The sequence below is a fragment of the Sylvia atricapilla genome, chromosome 6 (assembly GCF_009819655.1).
Source record: "Sylvia atricapilla isolate bSylAtr1 chromosome 6, bSylAtr1.pri, whole genome shotgun sequence".
Taxonomy (NCBI): domain Eukaryota; kingdom Metazoa; phylum Chordata; class Aves; order Passeriformes; family Sylviidae; genus Sylvia; species Sylvia atricapilla.
Window position 1 is genome coordinate 29,767,988 of NC_089145.1, and position 19,705 is coordinate 29,787,692.

Below are 19,705 nucleotides of genomic sequence, written 5' to 3' on the forward strand. Positions count from 1 at the left end.
ACGAGGCTACTCTGACTATACTTTGCAAGTGGGGAAAACCGACATTATTATAATACTTTGTAAACCCTGATTCAGAATTATCTTTTCTTCTTAGCACACGAAGTCCTCACTACTGCTCAAAAGAAGCACTTTTCTGTAATTCTGCGCAAAAAACAGAAGCACGAAGATATAAAGTAATACATGGCATCACAAAAATCCCCATATTACATTCACACAACAGAGAGATGCAGTCTGAGGCAGTGTACCTGAAAACTAAAAAGTGTAATTCAAGGAACAGGACTGAGAATCTGTTTTCCATCCTTTGTGACCAGTTGTTTCTCTTTGGGATCACTGATAACCATTAGATAAGATGAAATTTGCAGACTAGCCTGTGTATTTACTCTTGCAGCAGCTTCAGAAGACTGACAAAATAATGCTTTAAATGCATGTGAGTGACAGTACAATGCTGAGAAACTGACATGGCTCAAAATTTCATTCCCAGCCTTTTGAAAGTGTCTGATCCTTTTAGCTACTCCACATACTTTCTTTTCAATTATAAATGGATTTTTAGAGAAATTGGAAAATAATTTTGTTTCAAGACTGTCTTAGGTAAGACTTTATAATTTGACTCTCTCATCCCCCCATATTTCAACAGAAGACTGCAAGTTACAGTGTGGATTTGTGTCCGTGTAGAGTTTCAGTTCTGATAGAAGGGATTTCTTACCTTCAGACAGGGACAAATCATCAGCTGGAGACACCAGGTCTGCCCGGATCCCAGGGCCACTGCTCAATGATGTGGTAATCTGATTCGTCAAGATAACCTGCAAACAGACAAGGGGAGGGGGATGGGAAATGAATTTTTATAGCTACTGGAAGGCAGAGAGAAGCCCAGGACTGGAATCCTCCAGGCATAACATCGAGATGACCCTCTATTCAATTCTTCAGAAAATTCAACACTCAGAACATTTTGAACTACCTGCAGAAACTGAAAGAGTCAATTGCAAGAAGTGGAGGAAAGGGGATATTGTTAAAAAGATGAAATACTGGATAACAGTATGTTGATACATACAGGCACCTTAAATGAAACTACTGTTCTGAAGAGCTTCATCTTTTGCTTGTGTTCCATGGACAATTTGATGCTCCTTACAAAACCCCACCATTTTCTTCATAGGCAAATAGGAAATCTATTTTCCAAGTAATTTCCACACAATGTACACTTTCCTCCTTTGGCTGAAACACAGTGCCATGGAGGAAGGTGGGGTAGGGGTACATCCCCAGTGATCTGAAGCACAAAAGTAATAAATGTGACAGGGCTATCTTTACAAAAGGGGATCTTTGTGTGTTTTTCAGGATCACAAGATTCTAATAAACAAGACTATAGTACCCACAGTGCTTTCCTCTGACAGCATGAGCAATAGTCATGCTTACAAGACATGAAAAATTTCTTGCACCTTTGAACACGTCCTGTTTTTTAGTAACAGAAAACATTAAGTAAATGCTGTAAACACCACAGAGAGAACACAGCTATAGCCACAGTTATCCCATAATGCTTTGGGTTTTGAAGTAGCTGCACTTTTTGTGATAACAGTTGGTCTCCACTTTGCTGTCTGACATAAACTTCAAAAATTACTTTTTTTTTTTAAAGAACCAAAATGATTCTTCTACTTGCACTGCGAACAGACAAATTCCAAACAAACTGTCTTTCAAATTAATGGCCTGTCTTCAGCTGCATTTGACACAGGAGAAAGGGAGAAATGGCTCCTACACAATACTTGCTGAATGCGGTTTCATGAAGCTACTGGAATAAATTAACAGATTACCATTGCTAAAAGGAAGAGGAATTTCTCTGCTCTTCCCTCCACTGCTTGTCCCTCCCTCTGATCATGGCTTCCTCCTGCTTTCTAACACTTTCAGCAGTAAGATATGACACACTCTCCCCTTTCTTTTCCCATTATGAGACCCCACACAAGCTGTGTCAGATCAACAAGTTGTAACTGGAGTGGTGCTGCAGGGTATTGTGTCTTCTTCAGGCAGCATGACATGAGGTGCCAGCAGTGTGATGGAGTATGAGACCTCTACAAGACTCTACCTCCGTGCCCACGCCAGCCCACCCATCTCTGTGCTTCAAACAGGCATGATGGTGCCTGAGAGCTTTACGGACTGTATCAACAGGACTAAGTTGAGAAGTGTGTAAGTCAAATCTTTGCTTACTCAACAGGAGTTCAAGACCTTCAGAACTCCACAGTGACACCCCCTCATGCTCATCCACTATTGACTACAAGCTCAGAACAAACTCGAGCTAGATGTGATCACTGTGTACAGCTTAACCCCAGGATGCACCTTTTGGGAGCGGGCATTTATGATCACTGCAGTGAACATGGACGTGGTTGATAACAGCCTTGCTTGGTCATACACCTCAGCTAAGGTACAACTCGCAATGCTGCTAACAACAAACACGCAAGAAACACGTTACATCCCTCTGCTGTTTTCCCCAGAGCTGCAGTGCACACCTATGAGCACCCAAAAGCAAAGGGTCTGGTATACAGAACCCCTTGCCGCCACTGATGGCTGACTGGTTCATAAGATTACAAAGTAAGATAATTCAATTTATTAAAAAAGCAAAAAAAAAGTCACTTTTCCTTTTTTTCTTGCTAGGATACTTATCTTCCATTTCAGTGAGCTAGTTCATCCTTGCAATAGGGTGGGCATCAAAACTGGTTCAAGGCAAATGAAAGCAGTAGGCAGCCAAGAGTCAGTAGGGATAAGGAAGGATGTAAGACCTTTCATTCTTGAAACCATTCTCACGTTGTTTCCATTTGTCACAAAAGCCACAGACTCACATATCCATAGTATCCAATACTAGAAAATGTGCTGAAACAGAACACACTAACAAACTTATACTCACATGTACTGGTGAGGTATGAAGTTTTCATTGGCACATTTTGCAATGATCACATTATTAACAAGTATCAGGCTCTCTAAGTGATTCAGTCACCCCAGACTCATGCCAAGATAATCTTTGTGCTCTGCTGTCACGTATTTTATTATTTATGCACCACATTTTAAAGAACTGTTACCATGCTTAAGGAACATTTTTAATAGAAAAAAAAAACACGTAAGCACACTATATTTCATGTTGCTTTCCTTCAAAGGAAACTAACTTTGAAGGCTTAAAAAAAAAAAAAAAAAGTGCCTTTTTTTTCAATCTTCCAGATTCCTCCTTAACCAGGAACTCCACAGCACTGTTAGCTGTAGGACTGGAAATCTTCTTCAGCTTTTATGTTTAACTCAAGCTATGCCTCTGAACCTAGATTTCAATTTCTGATGCATCCTCCAGTAACTATCCAATACTAATATCCTAGATTCCCTGCTATACTGTTTAAAAATCAGTTTAAAAAAGCAGAGTCCTACCCAAGTAAATGTTCCTCCCTGACTTGCTCTGAGGATGGGAATTAAGCACATTCTGAGTTCCATGACTTCATGACAACTACACATCTGCTTAAATACATATCTACATACTACCCTGAATAAGCACACTTCCTCTGAGATGAAGCCATATGTACACACAGAATGCTTGTTTTGGAATCAATTGAAAATTACTCCTCATTTCTACAAACCCACAGAACCAACACAGGTGCAGTTCTCCCATAAGATGAGTTTAGCCACAGGGCTGTTAGCTAAGCACTAAATTTGGCATCAAATTCCTTGCCACACTTCTGGAGCCTCACCTACTGCAAAATTCTTCCACCAGGTATAGGTACCAGATACTGGACATCATTACCAGCCAAGCACAGTTTCCTCTCAAGAGGTTCAAAGCCAGTCATATGCTTATTAACTTCCAGCAGAACACTCAACAGTGAGAATGTCACTACATGGTATTTTGATGTAATCATACTGAATTACATGGTATTTTAAAATATATTGTATTTAAAAAACAGCCAGTATTTCAGGAGGAGCTCCTTTTTCCAGCATCAAATAACAGAACAAAATATTTTCACTGCCACTAAGAGTCACAAAAAGCCATCATACCTCTCCACACACAACTGTGTCCTGACATGTACAACAGGTAAGGAAGTTTTGCTATTGCTTTTCAGTTCCTACTTTGAGATGAACAAAGAGTGTAGGGCTTCTTCAGTCAGCAACTGTGTCTGAATGGAAAACACTCTCCACCGCTAAGAGGGAAAAAAGGGTCAGATGGACAGCTCAGTAACACTAGAAACATGCTTCAATGCAGTCTCCCATGGAGTTCAACGAACCACTGCCTTTAAGCTTTCAGCCTATTCCTTTGCAATTGGTTAAGAGAGCTATTTAACAAGCAAAAATTTACAGTCCTCAGCCTTCCAATTCTGACAGAATTACCAACTCTTTGGAAATCCACTCAGATTCAGATTTCAAAATCCTTTCTGGGAAAAAGTCTACTACTTAAAATACCATACAAATGATGGACCACACAATTTCCAAATATTTTACTTCAATTTTTACTGCAGCATAGCTACCTCAGATTGTAAAATAACCCCATCTAACCATTAGAAGTGTTATGACAGCAAGAAGAATTAGAAACCCCAGAGATAAACAGAAGAAGAGAGTGGGAACACTATTTCAACTTCCTAATTTTAAACATATTTTGAAAATCCCATAATTTACTCCTCTGATTACTTTCTCACTTTTTATAGGTGCCAATACCTGGAAAAAAATGAACACTTCTAAGTGTTACTTAAATGTTACTTCTAAGATTTAATCAACAAGAATTAAGAATTCAACAACAGTGTTAATATCCTACTAAAATCTTTACATGTTGTTGTGAAAACAGTCACCTTCCACTGCTGTGATTTCAACTGATGCTAGTTTTTTGGAAGCATATTAGAAAAGTAAAAAACCCTTATTTATTGTGCCTAAACTCACAACACGCTCATTTATTGGGAACAGCAAAGTTCCTGCATATGCAGAAAATCCCTGCAGGTCCTGGGAGAGAGTTGGCCTAAGAACTTTACACAGAAGAATAAGCAAACTATTTTTTGTTTGGTTATTTATTTAGTACAATTTTTCAAGTACTCCTCCTGCCCTTCCTAGACCACACCGAAACTACTAAATCTGACTTTTTCATCCTTGTAAATCCAGTTGAGTAAATAAGCCATTTTCTGTAAACTTGTGGTCTCAGTCTCCTTGTTAGTTTATTGCAAAATTAAAGGGAGCTCAGCACAGAACTATCAATCAGTAACCAGCAAAGGTATAAAGTTTTCTGGAATGTACCAAAAGGCAAAAAACCACACTGTTTCATGAAATGGCTGTTTGTTAGAAGAATGAAGCAGAAATCCCCATTTCGCATGCAACACTATTTAGGAAAACTCTTATTAAAGGCTTCCTGTTGAGCTGGGAGAGCAAGCACAAGAACACTTGCAATAATCCCAAATTACTCCACCCTTATTAGCCCACGAATTTTGTGGTTTTCACTGTGTTCAAGAAACGTCACTAGAGAGCACCAAGTACAAGTGACAAGTCAGTAGCACTGAGATGATTACTCTGCATGCTGGAGGAGAAGGAAAGGAAGCTTTACTGATCCCCAGGCAACTCTACTTCCAATCCCTAAGGAGGCACCTCTCTCCCTTTTCCTTGAAGAACAGAGCTTTTAATGAGGCATTCAAGCAATGGCTCAAAACAATAAAGGACAGTGCACCAAGCAATATCACAGTCAGATGGGGCTGGCAGCAACCCTGAAAACAGGAGAAGGGAACAGTGAGAAAAATGGGGTGAAAAATAAATGCTTCAAACAGCTGTGAGAACCACAGCCGCCTTCTTGAAAACCCATTGAAGATCCTCAGGAGTGACATCAGCCTGCTCAAGGAAGAATCCTACATTACCACCCTCTGTGACAGTAACAGGATATTTGTGATCTTCATCTAAGCTACACATTGAATTGTTTTTTTCTTCAAGTTCTGTTTCCTTGGGGAGATTTTCTTCAGCATCTGTGGCCATTTGCCACAAAACCTGTCAAAAGTTGTTCAAGACCTCAGCAGAACTTTTATTAATATTCACAAGGAAGAAAACATGCTTTAAACTGAGTATTTTTAGTGCAATCATGGAGTTACAAACAGAAGAAGGAAAGGTATGAATGCAGTAATGAGAGCTCCTAACCAAAATATGAGTTTTCAAGAGAGAATGTCAAGTGTCCACAGCTACAGCAGCACTTGAAGCCAGTTGCTGCTCCACAGGGCCGCACCTTGCAGGAGACTGGCTTTTAGGGAGAACAGTCTCTGCACAGTTGAGACAGATCTGGGCTCCAGGACCAAATTAAACATGTTTATATCACAACTATTATAATGACAGGAGATTAAATATGTATACATATCTTCATTCTTAGAAAATGCAAACAATTTTGGCTCACACAAACCAAATACAAAAGAAAAAAATCCAACAGTTCATCATCTCAAATCCAAGCAAATCACCACACCCACCCAATGCTTATCCCACTAGGTATTCTTGTATTCCTAAACTGAACAGCCACCAGCCCCAGCAGCTCAGGTTTCTGAGGGGGTGAATGTAAATAATGTCAAATACTCTATAAAACTCAGATATGACAAGTAAAAAGACTTCTAATACATGAAATTCCCATGTCCAAAGTCAAACACCACTTTTGGTGTTTAATCAAGGCCTAATTAAGATACCCAAAAGTATTTTTACATGTTTGTCTAAAATAGTTGTAACCCAAAGCTCCTTCACTGCAGGCACAAGAATACACAAATGCCCCCATTTAACAACTGTTCCTAACCCACATCAGCTGAAATACAAAGGACCCATTAGAGCCCTCTTGCCTATAATAGGCCAGAGGAACAGGCTGGTAACCAGCAATACGCAGGCCAGAGGGAAGCACACGGGCATTCTCAGACATAGCAGAGCAGCTACCCTGACTGAAGGCAAAGTCTAGAGCTGTTGGAATTCACATCTCAACCAATGTTACCAGAATTTGGCATAATTCCCTGAATACACATAAACCACTGGAAGCCTATTGAGAACTACTTCCTAATCCCATACGCAATGTATACTCCTGCAAGTGCTGGCCTTGCCTCACAGGAATTTCAACTGCACCTATTTTCATCAGAATCCACGGGGAAAAAAAGGCAATTAAACAGCACGGAAACAAGAAAGCACAATTCTGTGGAAGGCTCACTAACACCTTTAAAAAGATTAGAGATCAGTTGATCAGGACACATTGTTGGCTAGCTACACCCTTATTAGAGCTCTTAGGAGAGAGAACTTCCAGCTCTTGTTTTGCCAAGATATCTCCAATCAAAATTTCTCCACTTTCATCCATCAGTGAGACAATTCATAGCAGCAGAGGTGATTTTATAGTTACTGGATTTCATGAGGTATAAATAGGACTTGGAAGAAACCAAGGTATCTTTCAGAGACTAGCCACTGTATTTACATCGAACTTCTTCTGCCTTGCATAGGAAAAGCACAAAGTTATGCAATTCTCTTCCATAAGACTTCTGAAGAAGTGTCCATTCATATCTCTGCCAACTGCTTAAAAAGCATCACAATGAATTAAAACTTCCACCAGAAGAAAAAAAAAACACCACAAAAAAAAAGAAACAAAGCAAAACAAAAGCACGCTGTTCTCAGGCAGCTACACGCCTTCAAGTTGAAATAGCTACCACCCAGCAATAGCCGGAGGTCTTTAGCCTTTATACTCTGTGAACAAGGAATGCAGCCAACACAAACGTAACCTTCAGACTCCACACGGCAGCACCCTTGTGCTGGGCTGCCCAGGAGAAGGGTTTGTGTGCCTGCAAGGCCGTCACATCCACAGCCTGCAGAGCCCTGGTCCCCGATGGCCGCCCGCCCCCGTACCCCGCCAGGCACCCAGGGCTCCCTGTCAAGTCTCCAGCAGGTCTTCCTCTCCTCCACCCTCCCCTCCAGCCCCTGCTTCCCTGGCTTTCCGAACAGAGCTTCCTCGTGTGTGTGGCTAGTGATGTACCACAGTTCGAGACTGCTCGGACACCGGCCGAGGCAACACAAAGCACCTCACAGGAAATCAGTGTAATCCACAGGCAACTTTACGGCCAAAACCCGCTGTACTCTAAATGCAGCGAGCACCTCTGCTTAAAAGGGAGTTTTCTGATGAATTGTCTTGTAACAGAATAATTAAAATGAAATTACAAACTCACAGTTCACTCTTAGACTCTTTGCTGTTCTCCGCAACAGCACTTTTGGTTGGTTGAATTTGTTTTGTTTCGAAGGACAGGGAAAAATCTGACTTTCTTGGGAACACCAGCAAAGTAGTACCAAGTTTCAGTTCTGCACTGGAATGCAGAAGACTGAAAGAAAGAAAAAAAATTATGCTCACTTTTTTCCCCAGTGAAAAACCTAGTTTAGTTTATTGGCACTAGTTAGTCATCATTGGCAGATCAGAACAGACTGAAGGCTCTTTCCTTTCACTTACTGTGTTCAGACCTTCTGCCATGCATCTAACCCTGCTTCATCCAGCACTCCAAATTTACCTGGATCTACTCAAATTCTTTGACATGAAATGTCACTGCCTTCTGGTGGAACCAATGTATGGCTGCCCCTATTGTAGAGACAGATGCACAGACACTAAGCAAACTGACTAAAGGTACCACAAATGTTTACAACCATTCCTAAACTCTGACTTCAAGAACAGAGATAGAAGTTGGAAAGGTTCATAGTCCCCTAAGCACTCTAGAACACCTCAGGATTATCTAGTATGTACCCAGCAAATGATACACATATAATTCTTTTCATATTTGGGGTTTATCTTAGTTAGGTTTTTTTTATACCTGTCTATACTTAGCTTTTTCCTAACAACTCAATAGGAATATGAAGTAATTAGAGAAATGTCTATTATTCATTACTAAACTAATGAAATGCTCCTAACAAGGTCTCTCCTAAGCAGGGCTCATGGCCTATTTCAAGTTGTAATTAGCATACCAGCATTTTTACTTGATTTTGATGTTTTGACAAACCCATCAGAAAGACCATTTATACTAATAAACACATGCAGATCTGGAGAGAGATAGCATATAAAGCACAACTTCATGTCATTAATTCCATTAATTCCTCAGATCCTTTCCAATTAGTTCCTTCCAGCCTTCAAGGCAGTGAGTGGGTCACAGGAGACTCACTGAATCTTGGATACAAAGTGAATCAGCTCAATGGGCTACTGTAATTTACAGCTTTGCTGAACAGTTTTAAAAACACTTTCCCTAGCTCCACCTTATCCCACATCATGAATCCATGCCAACAATCTTAAAAGGAAAACAGTGTTAGTTTAGACTGCTCCTTGGTATCTTGTGGAAGCAGTAGAAAGCACTTCTAGGATGTGCTAGAATATTTGTTCCCCTTGTTCATTTACTAAACTTTACATGCAGGTAACTACAACCATCATCACATGGCTTACGTTTTTTTATACACAACATAGTTTATCAGCACCACAGAAACAGCAAATCTTTTCTAGCCTTTGGTTACATTAGAGAAGACAGACTGTTATACACCATACCTGTTAAAAAAGTTTCCTTACTGTGCTATGGCCTTTCACGGAACACATTTCAGGACACGGGATTTTTATACTTGTCTATAATGGCTACGCTTAGATAATCACATTGTTTTATTTCAGTGTGTGTAACAGTCAGTAGGTTTGAAGCACAGGGAACAGGAAATTTGGATACATAACTCCATCCCCCTATTTGCACAAGCTATTTGACAGGTTTGTAGAATATTAAGGTAGTAACTGATACTGCAGAGAAGCCTGACGACCAATAAATCAATAATTTTTACAAAACAAACTAGCCACTGACAGCAGTATTTAGTGCAACTATGGCTGATTTAGTGAATGCTGTGTTCCTGCTGATTTCAAAGTTCAGTTATTAACCTCTATAGCTGCAATGGCTGCAGAAATTAGAAGTCATGCAGAAAAGAAAATACCCAGATGCTGAGATAAACAGTCTGTCAAGTTGCCATCAGCTTCCCTTCCTTCTAACTCAGGGCTCAAAAAGGTAAGAAAGAACAGGTGAGAATGAAATAGATGTATTACAAGCTGTAGATATCTATTAACATTTCATTTTAGACATTTTCATACACTGAATTGTATTTACACCTTTAGAGCCTAACCTACAGTTTAGCCAATAATTTTTCTCTGCCAGAAATATTCATAGTATTACAAAACCATCAGTAGCCTCAGTCTCCCTTAAAATGCAACAATATAAAACACACTAGTCTGAACACTGGGTAGTACTTTTCTCCTGTACCAGTGACTGTTTTCATAATCAACAAGACTGAAAGTCAAAGTTCTATCACCTAACTTTTTGAGCTTGGTAATATATCAACATACCTCTAAAATGCAGTGCAATATTTTTATGCAAAAGAAGATTCTTTGGGTATATTTTATCAGTCTTCTGAACCTGCAGGCTTAGACAACTAAAAGCTTTAACCTTTGATATTCTTCCTCTTATAATGTTCAATACATTACCTAAACTAAGATATTCTGAAAAAAATCTAAAAAAGAAATAAAAATCAAGGCAACCTATACAGAAGGCACAGTGGTGGACCGTGTTACGAAGTTTTATTAGCACTCTTTGAAGACTGCTATAGCATTTATGAAAGCCTTGTTACACAGTAGTATGATTATCCTAAGTGTTTCTTCCAAAAAGCACATTAAAATAAAAAGTCTACTAGTTATAGACAAATAGTTCATAATGAGACAGGAAAAAGAAAAAGCCCAAACATGGATGTGTGTGATTTTTTTCCAAATATGTCAAGATCTGGTATCACCCAGAGGAAAGAAGAGGAGAGGGGACATAAATCATCCAAGTTTCTTCTCATCAATAGTTGGGGGAAAAGAAATATATTTTTGTTACTTAAAACATTCTGGAATTTCAGTGGCATTGTCTTTACCTCTGTAATCTATTTTTTCTAAATCCTTTCACTTGGAAATATAGTTAGTCTATTTCTCAAAAAAAATCAGCCTTTTATGTCACATTTTAAATTTTCTATTAAGCTATCCAACTTACTTGAATTGGATTTTTTTTGGAAGCATGAATAATTAGCAATCTTTTTGAAAGTTAGGACTTAAGATGGAAAACGAACACTGAAAAATGCCAGGAATCATTTTTGTGCTGAGACTGCAGCAAGACACACACCCCCTCTGGCTTGGTAATCACTGAGAATAGGTCCACTGGTTCTGCTGGAAATTAACTTGGGTAACAATACAGTATCACTGTATTGTTGGCACATCACTTTTTATGTAAATACTTGTAGACACTTAATAATACCTTTATTCAGCTATTTGGGTACTCTAGGATATTTACAGCTGTTACGAGAACAACAAAAATTTTGAGACTTGATGTCAGGTGAATAAAAACAGGCTGTGGCACTCTCAGTGATCTGAAAGTCTCAGAAAACTTCGGAAATGGTACAGGATTTCAGCTTTTTCACAATTAGAACGCACCTGCTCTTTAGGAATTATACATAAGTAAGTAATATTTGCATCTCATTCAAACAACCTAAAGTGTAACAAAGATTTGTTCTCCAGCCTACAAACATCCTACAGACACAGGCATCAGAGAAAAGCAGCTGGTGTCTTCTGGACAGCCCACTGAAATTTTGCAGCAGGTCTAGATTTATTGTTCACTGCAGCTAGGAATTTTTAAATATCATTTCCTAGACTTGCTATTAAAATTCCCAAGATTGTGCATTTTCCTTGGACTCCATTGAAACTGCTTCATCTAAAGTCTTTCTTAAAAGAATCACATCAGAGTCTCTATTGTGGCGTTCTGTAAAAAACTGCAAAGATAGAAATGGAAAAAAATAATTACAATTATTTAATTTAGAGAAGGACTTAAGAGGACCAAATAATGCTTTAGTCAACAGATTCTGTTGTCCCAGAAGGTTTTCTGCAGTCCTGTGACTGGAATAGCCTCTTCTAGTGAGGAGTGAGATACTTGGACAAACACATAGGAAACTTGGCCTAGATTAGAAATGCATTTCTGGATAGGACTGAAGTGTAAGAGAAAACATTGTGGGAAATCAGGAGCAAAAAGACCAGTGAGATGATTCTGATCAGGCAGGAAGTGCGTCTTCAGATGCCCTTGGTGTGGGTTAGGAGGTAGCAGCTACAGATGCTGGGACACTGGGATTGGTGCTGACAGTGGAATAGAAGCTCAGCAGACTTTCTCAGGAAAGGATAGGATTTACTTGTAGAGTTTCTAAAACAAAGATTAAAATAATTCAGTGCAAGATACTTGCACTTCAAAGCAAGGTGCAATAGCAGAGTGTGTGACAGATTAAAGCTAACTGCTCAATTATATTTGAATGTCAGTGAAAATTCTTTCATGTTTAGCTGGATGCTAATTTACAGAATACCTTGTGTGGTGGTGAGGTGTAAAGCTTCTGGAGACAGAAGGGCATTGATGGCATACACCTCTCCAGTTACTCTGTCTGATACCTGCAATCATCAAAACGTATAGACTAGAAAAGTGTTTTCAGTAGTAGTGTCATCAATTTAATAAAGTTATTTTCTCATTGACTATACCTTGGGTCTGATTAAAGATAATTATGGCTTGTTTTATAATAAATTTCTCCTCAAAAAGTTATTGTTTTTCTATTTAAAACAATCCTTATCTGCAATTACCAAGCCTTTAAATTTCGTGGATGAACAGAACATCATGTAATGGATAGATGATACTCCAGCTGCCTCTTGGACTTAGCTCCTCCTCCAGAACATTAGATATTCACTTCATTGTAGAAACTAGCCTGTAAGTTCTCATTTTAAATTTCATTAATACTACTCAGTTTTTATTCCAGAGTACATAAGATTTATTGCAATTCTAGCTTTATTGATCCTAAGTTACATCAAACTGAAACATGATCAGGGACTTGTCTCTGTCCAGCTTCATCTCTTTGTCCATAAATATGTTCATAGATAAACAACCAGTCCAGACTCCTTCTCTTCTTATTAACTCTTCACCTCAATTAATATTCAAGGGAGAACAGGAGGGAGCAGAAGTCCAATCGCATGTTTTCTAATCCTGGTTCTGAGGCTAAGTAGCTGCAACTGCTTACCAATACAATAAATTCTTTGTGCCCTGTTTTCAAAGCAGGTCTAATTCCTACCCAGTAAGAGTATTGTGGGATTTGGTATTTTTCTTTCCTAATGCTTTGAACTCCCTGCATGATGTGTGATTAAGATCACAGTGCATCACCACAAACCACCTTGTGTTCCCAGAGTCTTCCAATGTATAGCTGGATGACATCTAAATACAATTTGGCAGTAATAGCTGACTTCTGTAGGTTCTATATATGTGCTTGTTGGCCTTGCAACAAAACTCTTAAAACTCCCTTCCAGAAAATCTACTGGTTTCTCTCTCTCTCTCTCTTTTTTTTTTTTTTTTTTTTTTTTTTTTTTTTTTTTTTTTTTTTTTGGTTGAGAGGAAGTTGATGTGTTTTTTTAAATCCTTTTTCTTTGCTTGAGTTGGGAGTGAAAGCATCTCTGGTTTGCACTGCAAGTCTGGGAAGGGTAAATCTGAAAAATTCTTTGTGGCTCAACTTCTGGTATGTTGTACAACATTCTGTAAAGTATTAACACTGTATCTAAAACAGACGGAAAGTAATAAATAGATGCCAGCTTATTATTTAAATGTTAGCTGTGAACTGTGTTCTTGGAAACAACTTTTGGTCTCTCTTGAGCTTACTGAGGGTGTTTTAAAGAGCTGTTTAATAGAGCAGGGAGTACTGAATAGTTCCAGAAGAGCAAAGACAACAAAATGACAGCAATGCAGAACAGCTTCAAATCAGCCCTGTACGAATTTATTTTCTGAACTGGATAACTCAGATCATTCCTGTGCCGGTAAAAGGCAAATAAACAGTTATTCTTTAGGGTGTTACAAGATCAACAAGTACAGACTTTGGACTACTTTTAAAACATGAGGCTCAATAAGGGGCTGTATATATCAGAATAAGCAGCATGAAAAAATATTCTGTTCCTCTCTGCAAAAGCATGGGGTAAAACACACACACAAAGAAAGAAGAGGTCAGCACTGAAATAAAATACTTCATCTCAGATGTAAAAGCTGACTTTTCAACAGGCTGGAGAAAACATCAGTGATTACCTAGATTTCAGTCCAAACTCCATCTCAACAGCCAAGAAAGAGTTGTTGCTGAGGAAACTGCAGCATGCAACAGCTCACTGAGAGCTGTGTCTGCAGTGAAGTTTCAGAGAGAAAGGGGTAGAGGCACAAATAATTAAAGAGAAGGTATGATTTACAGAAAGTGAATACAAACTTCCTCCAGGAATGAACACTGTCTGGAATACCAGCAGCAAATATAAATGGGAGGAACAGAACTGGCACATCTAGAACACGGTGGAGCACAGAGTCCTGAGAACTGCTGCTTCGGAGGCAAAGTGCCTGCTAAAAGTTTCACAACACTTCAAAGAATGAGGCCATTCTCACCAAGCAAGAAGCCATCAGCTGTCAGAAGCACAGACTGAGAACGGTATTTGCAATGACCATTACAAGAAAGACTCACCATTCATTTTGCCACAGTTTCTCTCCTGATTACAAAGAGCAAGAGCCAGCCTCAAGAATAAATGCAGACCCACTGCAAACCAACACGTCTAAATGCTTCCTCTGACAAAAATGACCAATGCCTAGATGGCCCACAGTAGCCCAAACTCCACAGATAATACTAAACTACAAGCTTTATGAAACATATTTCTGAAATTCTGTACAGATAGCATCAGATTTAGGTGATTAGAAGATAATCTAGGTACAGATAGTTGCCAACTCCACCTTGCCAATTTGCAGCATTATTTTGGGGGGACCAGAAAACCAGGAAGATGTTTTATGCAAATGAACAAGGTCAAACAATGTCCATTCTTCATTTTCCTTAAAACTTGTAGCACTTTGAGGATATAAAGGAAGAGTTCATAATGTATTCTATAGGACTGTATTCTTATTTGCAGTCTGGTTTGTGTCATAAGCAGATTCTCCCCATTCTTGGAGATTAAAGTTTTTTCTTAAGCTCCTATAAGATTGAACTAACTACTGTAACAAGAGTGCATGAAACACCTCAGATAACCATTACTGTGGGATGCACAGTGAAATCTTGAGAACTCGTAACACGAAGTAGAAAACACTAATAGGTCTGTTTGCACTACAAATCTAGTTTACCAAGAAGTCTAGCCATGACACAGTTCAATTGTGAAGCCTACAACCATAATTTGATTGTAGCAGGTATATGCTCCTTGCCCCAGATCTGGATCGTGTCAGAGCTTGTTCAGGCACTACCACTCCCTCCCCAATTCCTGTCCCAGGTGAAACCAGAACTCAAAAAATCCCCTGCCTTGCAGTGTAACATTGCAGGCTGGAGAAGGGCAATGCTGCTCAGTTCTGTGCCAACACACCAATTCCTTCCATCTGCCCTCTCAAAACAGGGACACAGCATTCAAACACAGGCAGAAGAATGTAGCAGAGTTATGCTCATTCAGTAATGGAATTGTTTTGCTAAACCTGCCCCTCTACCTCCCTGTACAGCTGCTTTCTTTGCCTGAAACTAAAACTGGCTGTGCAAAAGATGGAAAAGTATAAATTGAGGCACAAATCACCTTCAGACTGAATAAGTACTCAGTACTTATGAACACTGTAATACACCCTATATATTCATTTACACAAGAGTTACTCAAATCATATCTCTGTATATGAGCCACACAACAAACACAGACATATGTGACAATGCTTCCCAAAACAAAAAGCCCGAACACAATAAAAAAAGTGCCTTGTATCATAATTTCCAGAGGAGATTCTCAAAACACTACAAATAGCCAGATCCTGAATCTGAAAAATAGATAGACAGGGATGATACCATGCATTTTACAGATCAGGAAATGAAGAAAAGAGTCTGGGAGACTCTGTAAGCATTGAAGGGCATCAGTATCTAAGAGGTCTTTATAAACTGCAATAAAAAGGCAGCAAACATGAAGAAGTGAAGAATAGTTCCAGGGAACAATAACTGCAGGTTTTTACAAAATGCCCACTGATCTCCAGTACCTAAATTTTATACAGTACAAAGCATAGGTTTGCCATTACCTTCTCTTTTCTAGGAAGCAAACAGGAAACTACCCAAGTGTTTGTTAGAAAGTGAAAAAATACACTGAAGGAAGGCATTTTAGCAGATGGCTTTAAAATTCAAATCTTCAGAGTAAAAAGTTCAGAGCCTTAAATTGTTCAGACTGTTGTCTAACAGCATCATATTTGGGACTATGTAGTTGTGCAGGAAAGAAGAACAACACATTCATTTACCAAAAAGACCAGGCAGAATATAATATACTCTTACTTAAAGCTTCAAAAAGAACGTTTTTGAATATTATTTTCACATGACAGGAAGAATGATGAATCTGACTAAAAAGTTATTTCCACACTTTTCTGATTTGGTTTATTCACCACTCAAAGAAAATAATAGCTTACCTGGAACTTTGGTAGCTGAGTACTCTGAAATAATTCTCTATTCAAGGCCATACAACAAATCTCAGTATCAAATAGCTTTATAAAAGAAACCTCAGGCTGGCAAAAAACCAAGCAGCTTTAGACATACACTATTTACAGTTTACATCAGTGTTTCACAAAGATATGGTGGATTTTGATTCACTTTTTTTTTGTTCATTATTATTGCAACTGAATGAAGATTGAGTGGTAATTCATATAACCAAATGGGTAATGTGTATTAAAACCACATAAATATCTTATAGATACATTGAAATTATGGTAGTACTGACCCATCTTAACACTTCCAGTTGACCAAGGGAAACAGCAGACAGGGGGCTGAACAGAGAGGAAGCAATACTATCTGAGGCCTGCAATGGGCCAACCAATCATCCTTAATAGGCAAAAAGTAATAATATGTGTTATGCAATATATAAAAGCAAATCTGACATTTCCAGGACATCAAACATGCACCATGAGGTCTGGCACACAGTGTATTTATTTGTAAGTTAGCAGCTAAGACATCCTGCATGTCCCAGTTTTTCTTTTTTCCTTGAAGTTAAGAGGTTTCAAGTCAGAAAAAAAAAAATAAAACCAAGACATGTTCAGGAAGACACAGATAAATCACATCCTTCCAGGAATTTTGCACATCTCTACTCCCAGCTGTATTTCACTTGCCTAATACTGGACACTGGAAATACTGGAACAAGCTGATATGCAAAATTAGAAAGCTTTCTTAATTTTCACAAGTATTTCTGTGTTATTAGATCAAACCAAGTTTAAGTTAAACACTGCCAGGAAAACCATTGATCTAACAAATGCTCCAGGAGCTATAATCCAAAATGGATGTATTTATCTTCCTTCCTATCTCCTTCTCCCAGCTGAACATCATGGGTTTGCACACACACATTCCTGCTACTGTCTTTTGGGCCCCTATGGACTTTGTTTCCCATCAATTTTCTTCTGACTTCACCTGTTTTCAGCAATATTGAAACTAAGACAAAACACTTTAGAACACACAACCAGGACTGGAAGAATTCTTGCAATTACAATTGAGAAGTCAGTAAAGCATTTGCAGATCTCTCTAAACCAGGCAAAGCCTACCTCCCTTCAGAAACATAAAGACAGTCTTTCTGTTTTGAAAGTCCTGAAATTCACTAAAGGCAGCAGAAGACACCTTTATTGATACCCTTTATGAGAAAAACCCTCACAACTCCAAATCTCTATGATTTCTACTATCTTTTCTACACAGAATAATCACTATATGAGACTGTATTTTCACATATGTTTACATATGTTTTAAATGGAGTAAGATGAGACTAAAATGAGAAGCTACTCTGCCCTCTCCTGTATCTCACCTCCATCCCTGAACTGCTGCCCATTCCATGCAGGAAGATGTTTCTGTGGACTTACACTGAACAGGCCTAACCTTATGCAGTTGCCCAGCGTGGATGGAGGGAGAATGGGACGACTCCTTTCAGCCACCACGCTGTGTTACCATGTGCACAGAACATTTGTAGAATTACAGGATAGGAGTCTGCCCTCATGCAGAGGTCACGTCAGGGCCAAAAACGAGTGAATAATTTACCACCACCACTATGATTTCAGAGCTTCAAAGGAGAACAAAAACTGTAATTGCCCTTGCCTCTTTTCCCTTGCCACAATGTGGGAAAATACCATTTCATTACATCCTTGTTTCCTGGTAGTTCTCAAAAGTCTAGACCAACCAGCTATGACTGAAGAACTGGCTATAGCCCAGGGTATACCTCAAATTATCATCCTGTTTGAGAAAGGTGAAGGAAGCTGTTACCTAATAGGCTGCCTATTTGTCCTGTTTGTTTTAAATGGTATTGTCTGGAGGTGTTCAGAATTCTGTAATGCTGTAACTTTTTCCCAGGGAGACGCAGATGAGAAAGGCAAAGAGCTGTTAAGCGGACCATGAGATACTAAATGCAATTCACAGCTGTACCCTCCCCATTCTCCAACTCACAAGATACATCTTTGACACAGTCTTTAGGCTTTGACTGTTGAACAACGCTGGTAAAGATTTACTAGTAATTTACCAGGCAGCTTATTTTTCAAAGATAACAGCAAAACTTCTCATCAGAGCAATGCATTTCATGGCAATACGTTTACATAGATGCTTTTCTCTAAAAGGACAGGATTATATCTACGTAATATTTACACAGACCCACTTCTGCTGAAAATAGCATTTGCTACAATTCAGCTGGTGACTAACACACTGCCTGTTCTGCAACAGCAAGGCACCACTTACAGTCTCTTCAAAAACTTTCTGTTTAATAAGCATTTAACTATTCTATAGAAATAAAAAGCAAACAATCAGATAAAAAACTAAAGAAAACCTTGTAGCACACAATTCCATGTGTTTGGGAATTGCCTGTTACATTCTGTTAAGACAGCTATTTAGAACAGCAATTGGTCACATCTCACATAGAGGCATCTGTTTTTCTCTCCAAGTTCATTGAAACAAAGTTGAGCATGCCAAGAAAACAACTTCTTGTGAAGTTATTCTGCCACCTGCTGTTGCACTTATGGACATACTAGATATTTTAATCCAAATATTTTCAATTTTAAAAATCTAATAAAAAGGGGAGATATTTCCTCACTGGAGAAAAAGTGATTATTAATTATGAACCATTAATATATTAGACTCTTTTCCTCTTTCTGATTTCTCAACCATGTCACCCGAAGTATTCTTATCACCAAGACAGAGAGGAGTCAGGGGTTAGGAGGAGAGCCTTGTACAAGAGAAAAGCCCACAGTATAAAAAAAAAAAAAAAAAAAAAAAAAAAAAAGAGAGAGAGAGAGAGAAACATAAGGAAGGAAAGAATTATACAACCTCATAAAACAAAGTATTTTCATGAGTGTCATAAAATTCTTAAAGGAATAATTGTCTAAAAGCCTTGTAGTCTGAAAATTGCAGTCCTAAACACTGCTGGATTACTGTATCAAATCAAAGAACAGGTCAAATGAAATACTAAAATTCACCAGTTTACACCCACTGTCTGAGTAGGGGAGAAAGTAGAGCTGAAAAAGTACTGAAAAGGTAACTCCTCTTACACCTTCAGTTGTATCAGTAATACAGCTGATGGCTTAGCAAACTTGACAAAGTCCTGTTCCAAAAAACAGGTGTCAAATGGTGGCCATCCCAGCTGGCAGCACCCATCACTTACTTCTGGGATATCAACAAGTGCCACCCCCTCGTGTCTGGCCAT

The 19,705-nt window shown here is 38.8% G+C and overlaps 1 protein-coding gene across 3 annotated transcripts in view; it reads right to left on the minus strand.

Annotated features, from left to right (window-relative positions):
* RAD51B (RAD51 paralog B) overlaps nucleotides 1-19,705 on the minus strand; it is a 365,975-nt gene that overhangs the window by 212,108 nt on the left and 134,162 nt on the right. For all 3 annotated transcript variants that reach the window (XM_066321378.1, XM_066321379.1, XM_066321377.1), the window contains exon 7: nucleotides 704-800. In XM_066321378.1, the coding sequence (XP_066177475.1) occupies nucleotides 704-800 (97 nt within the window). The remainder of the gene's footprint in view (nucleotides 1-703; nucleotides 801-19,705) is intronic.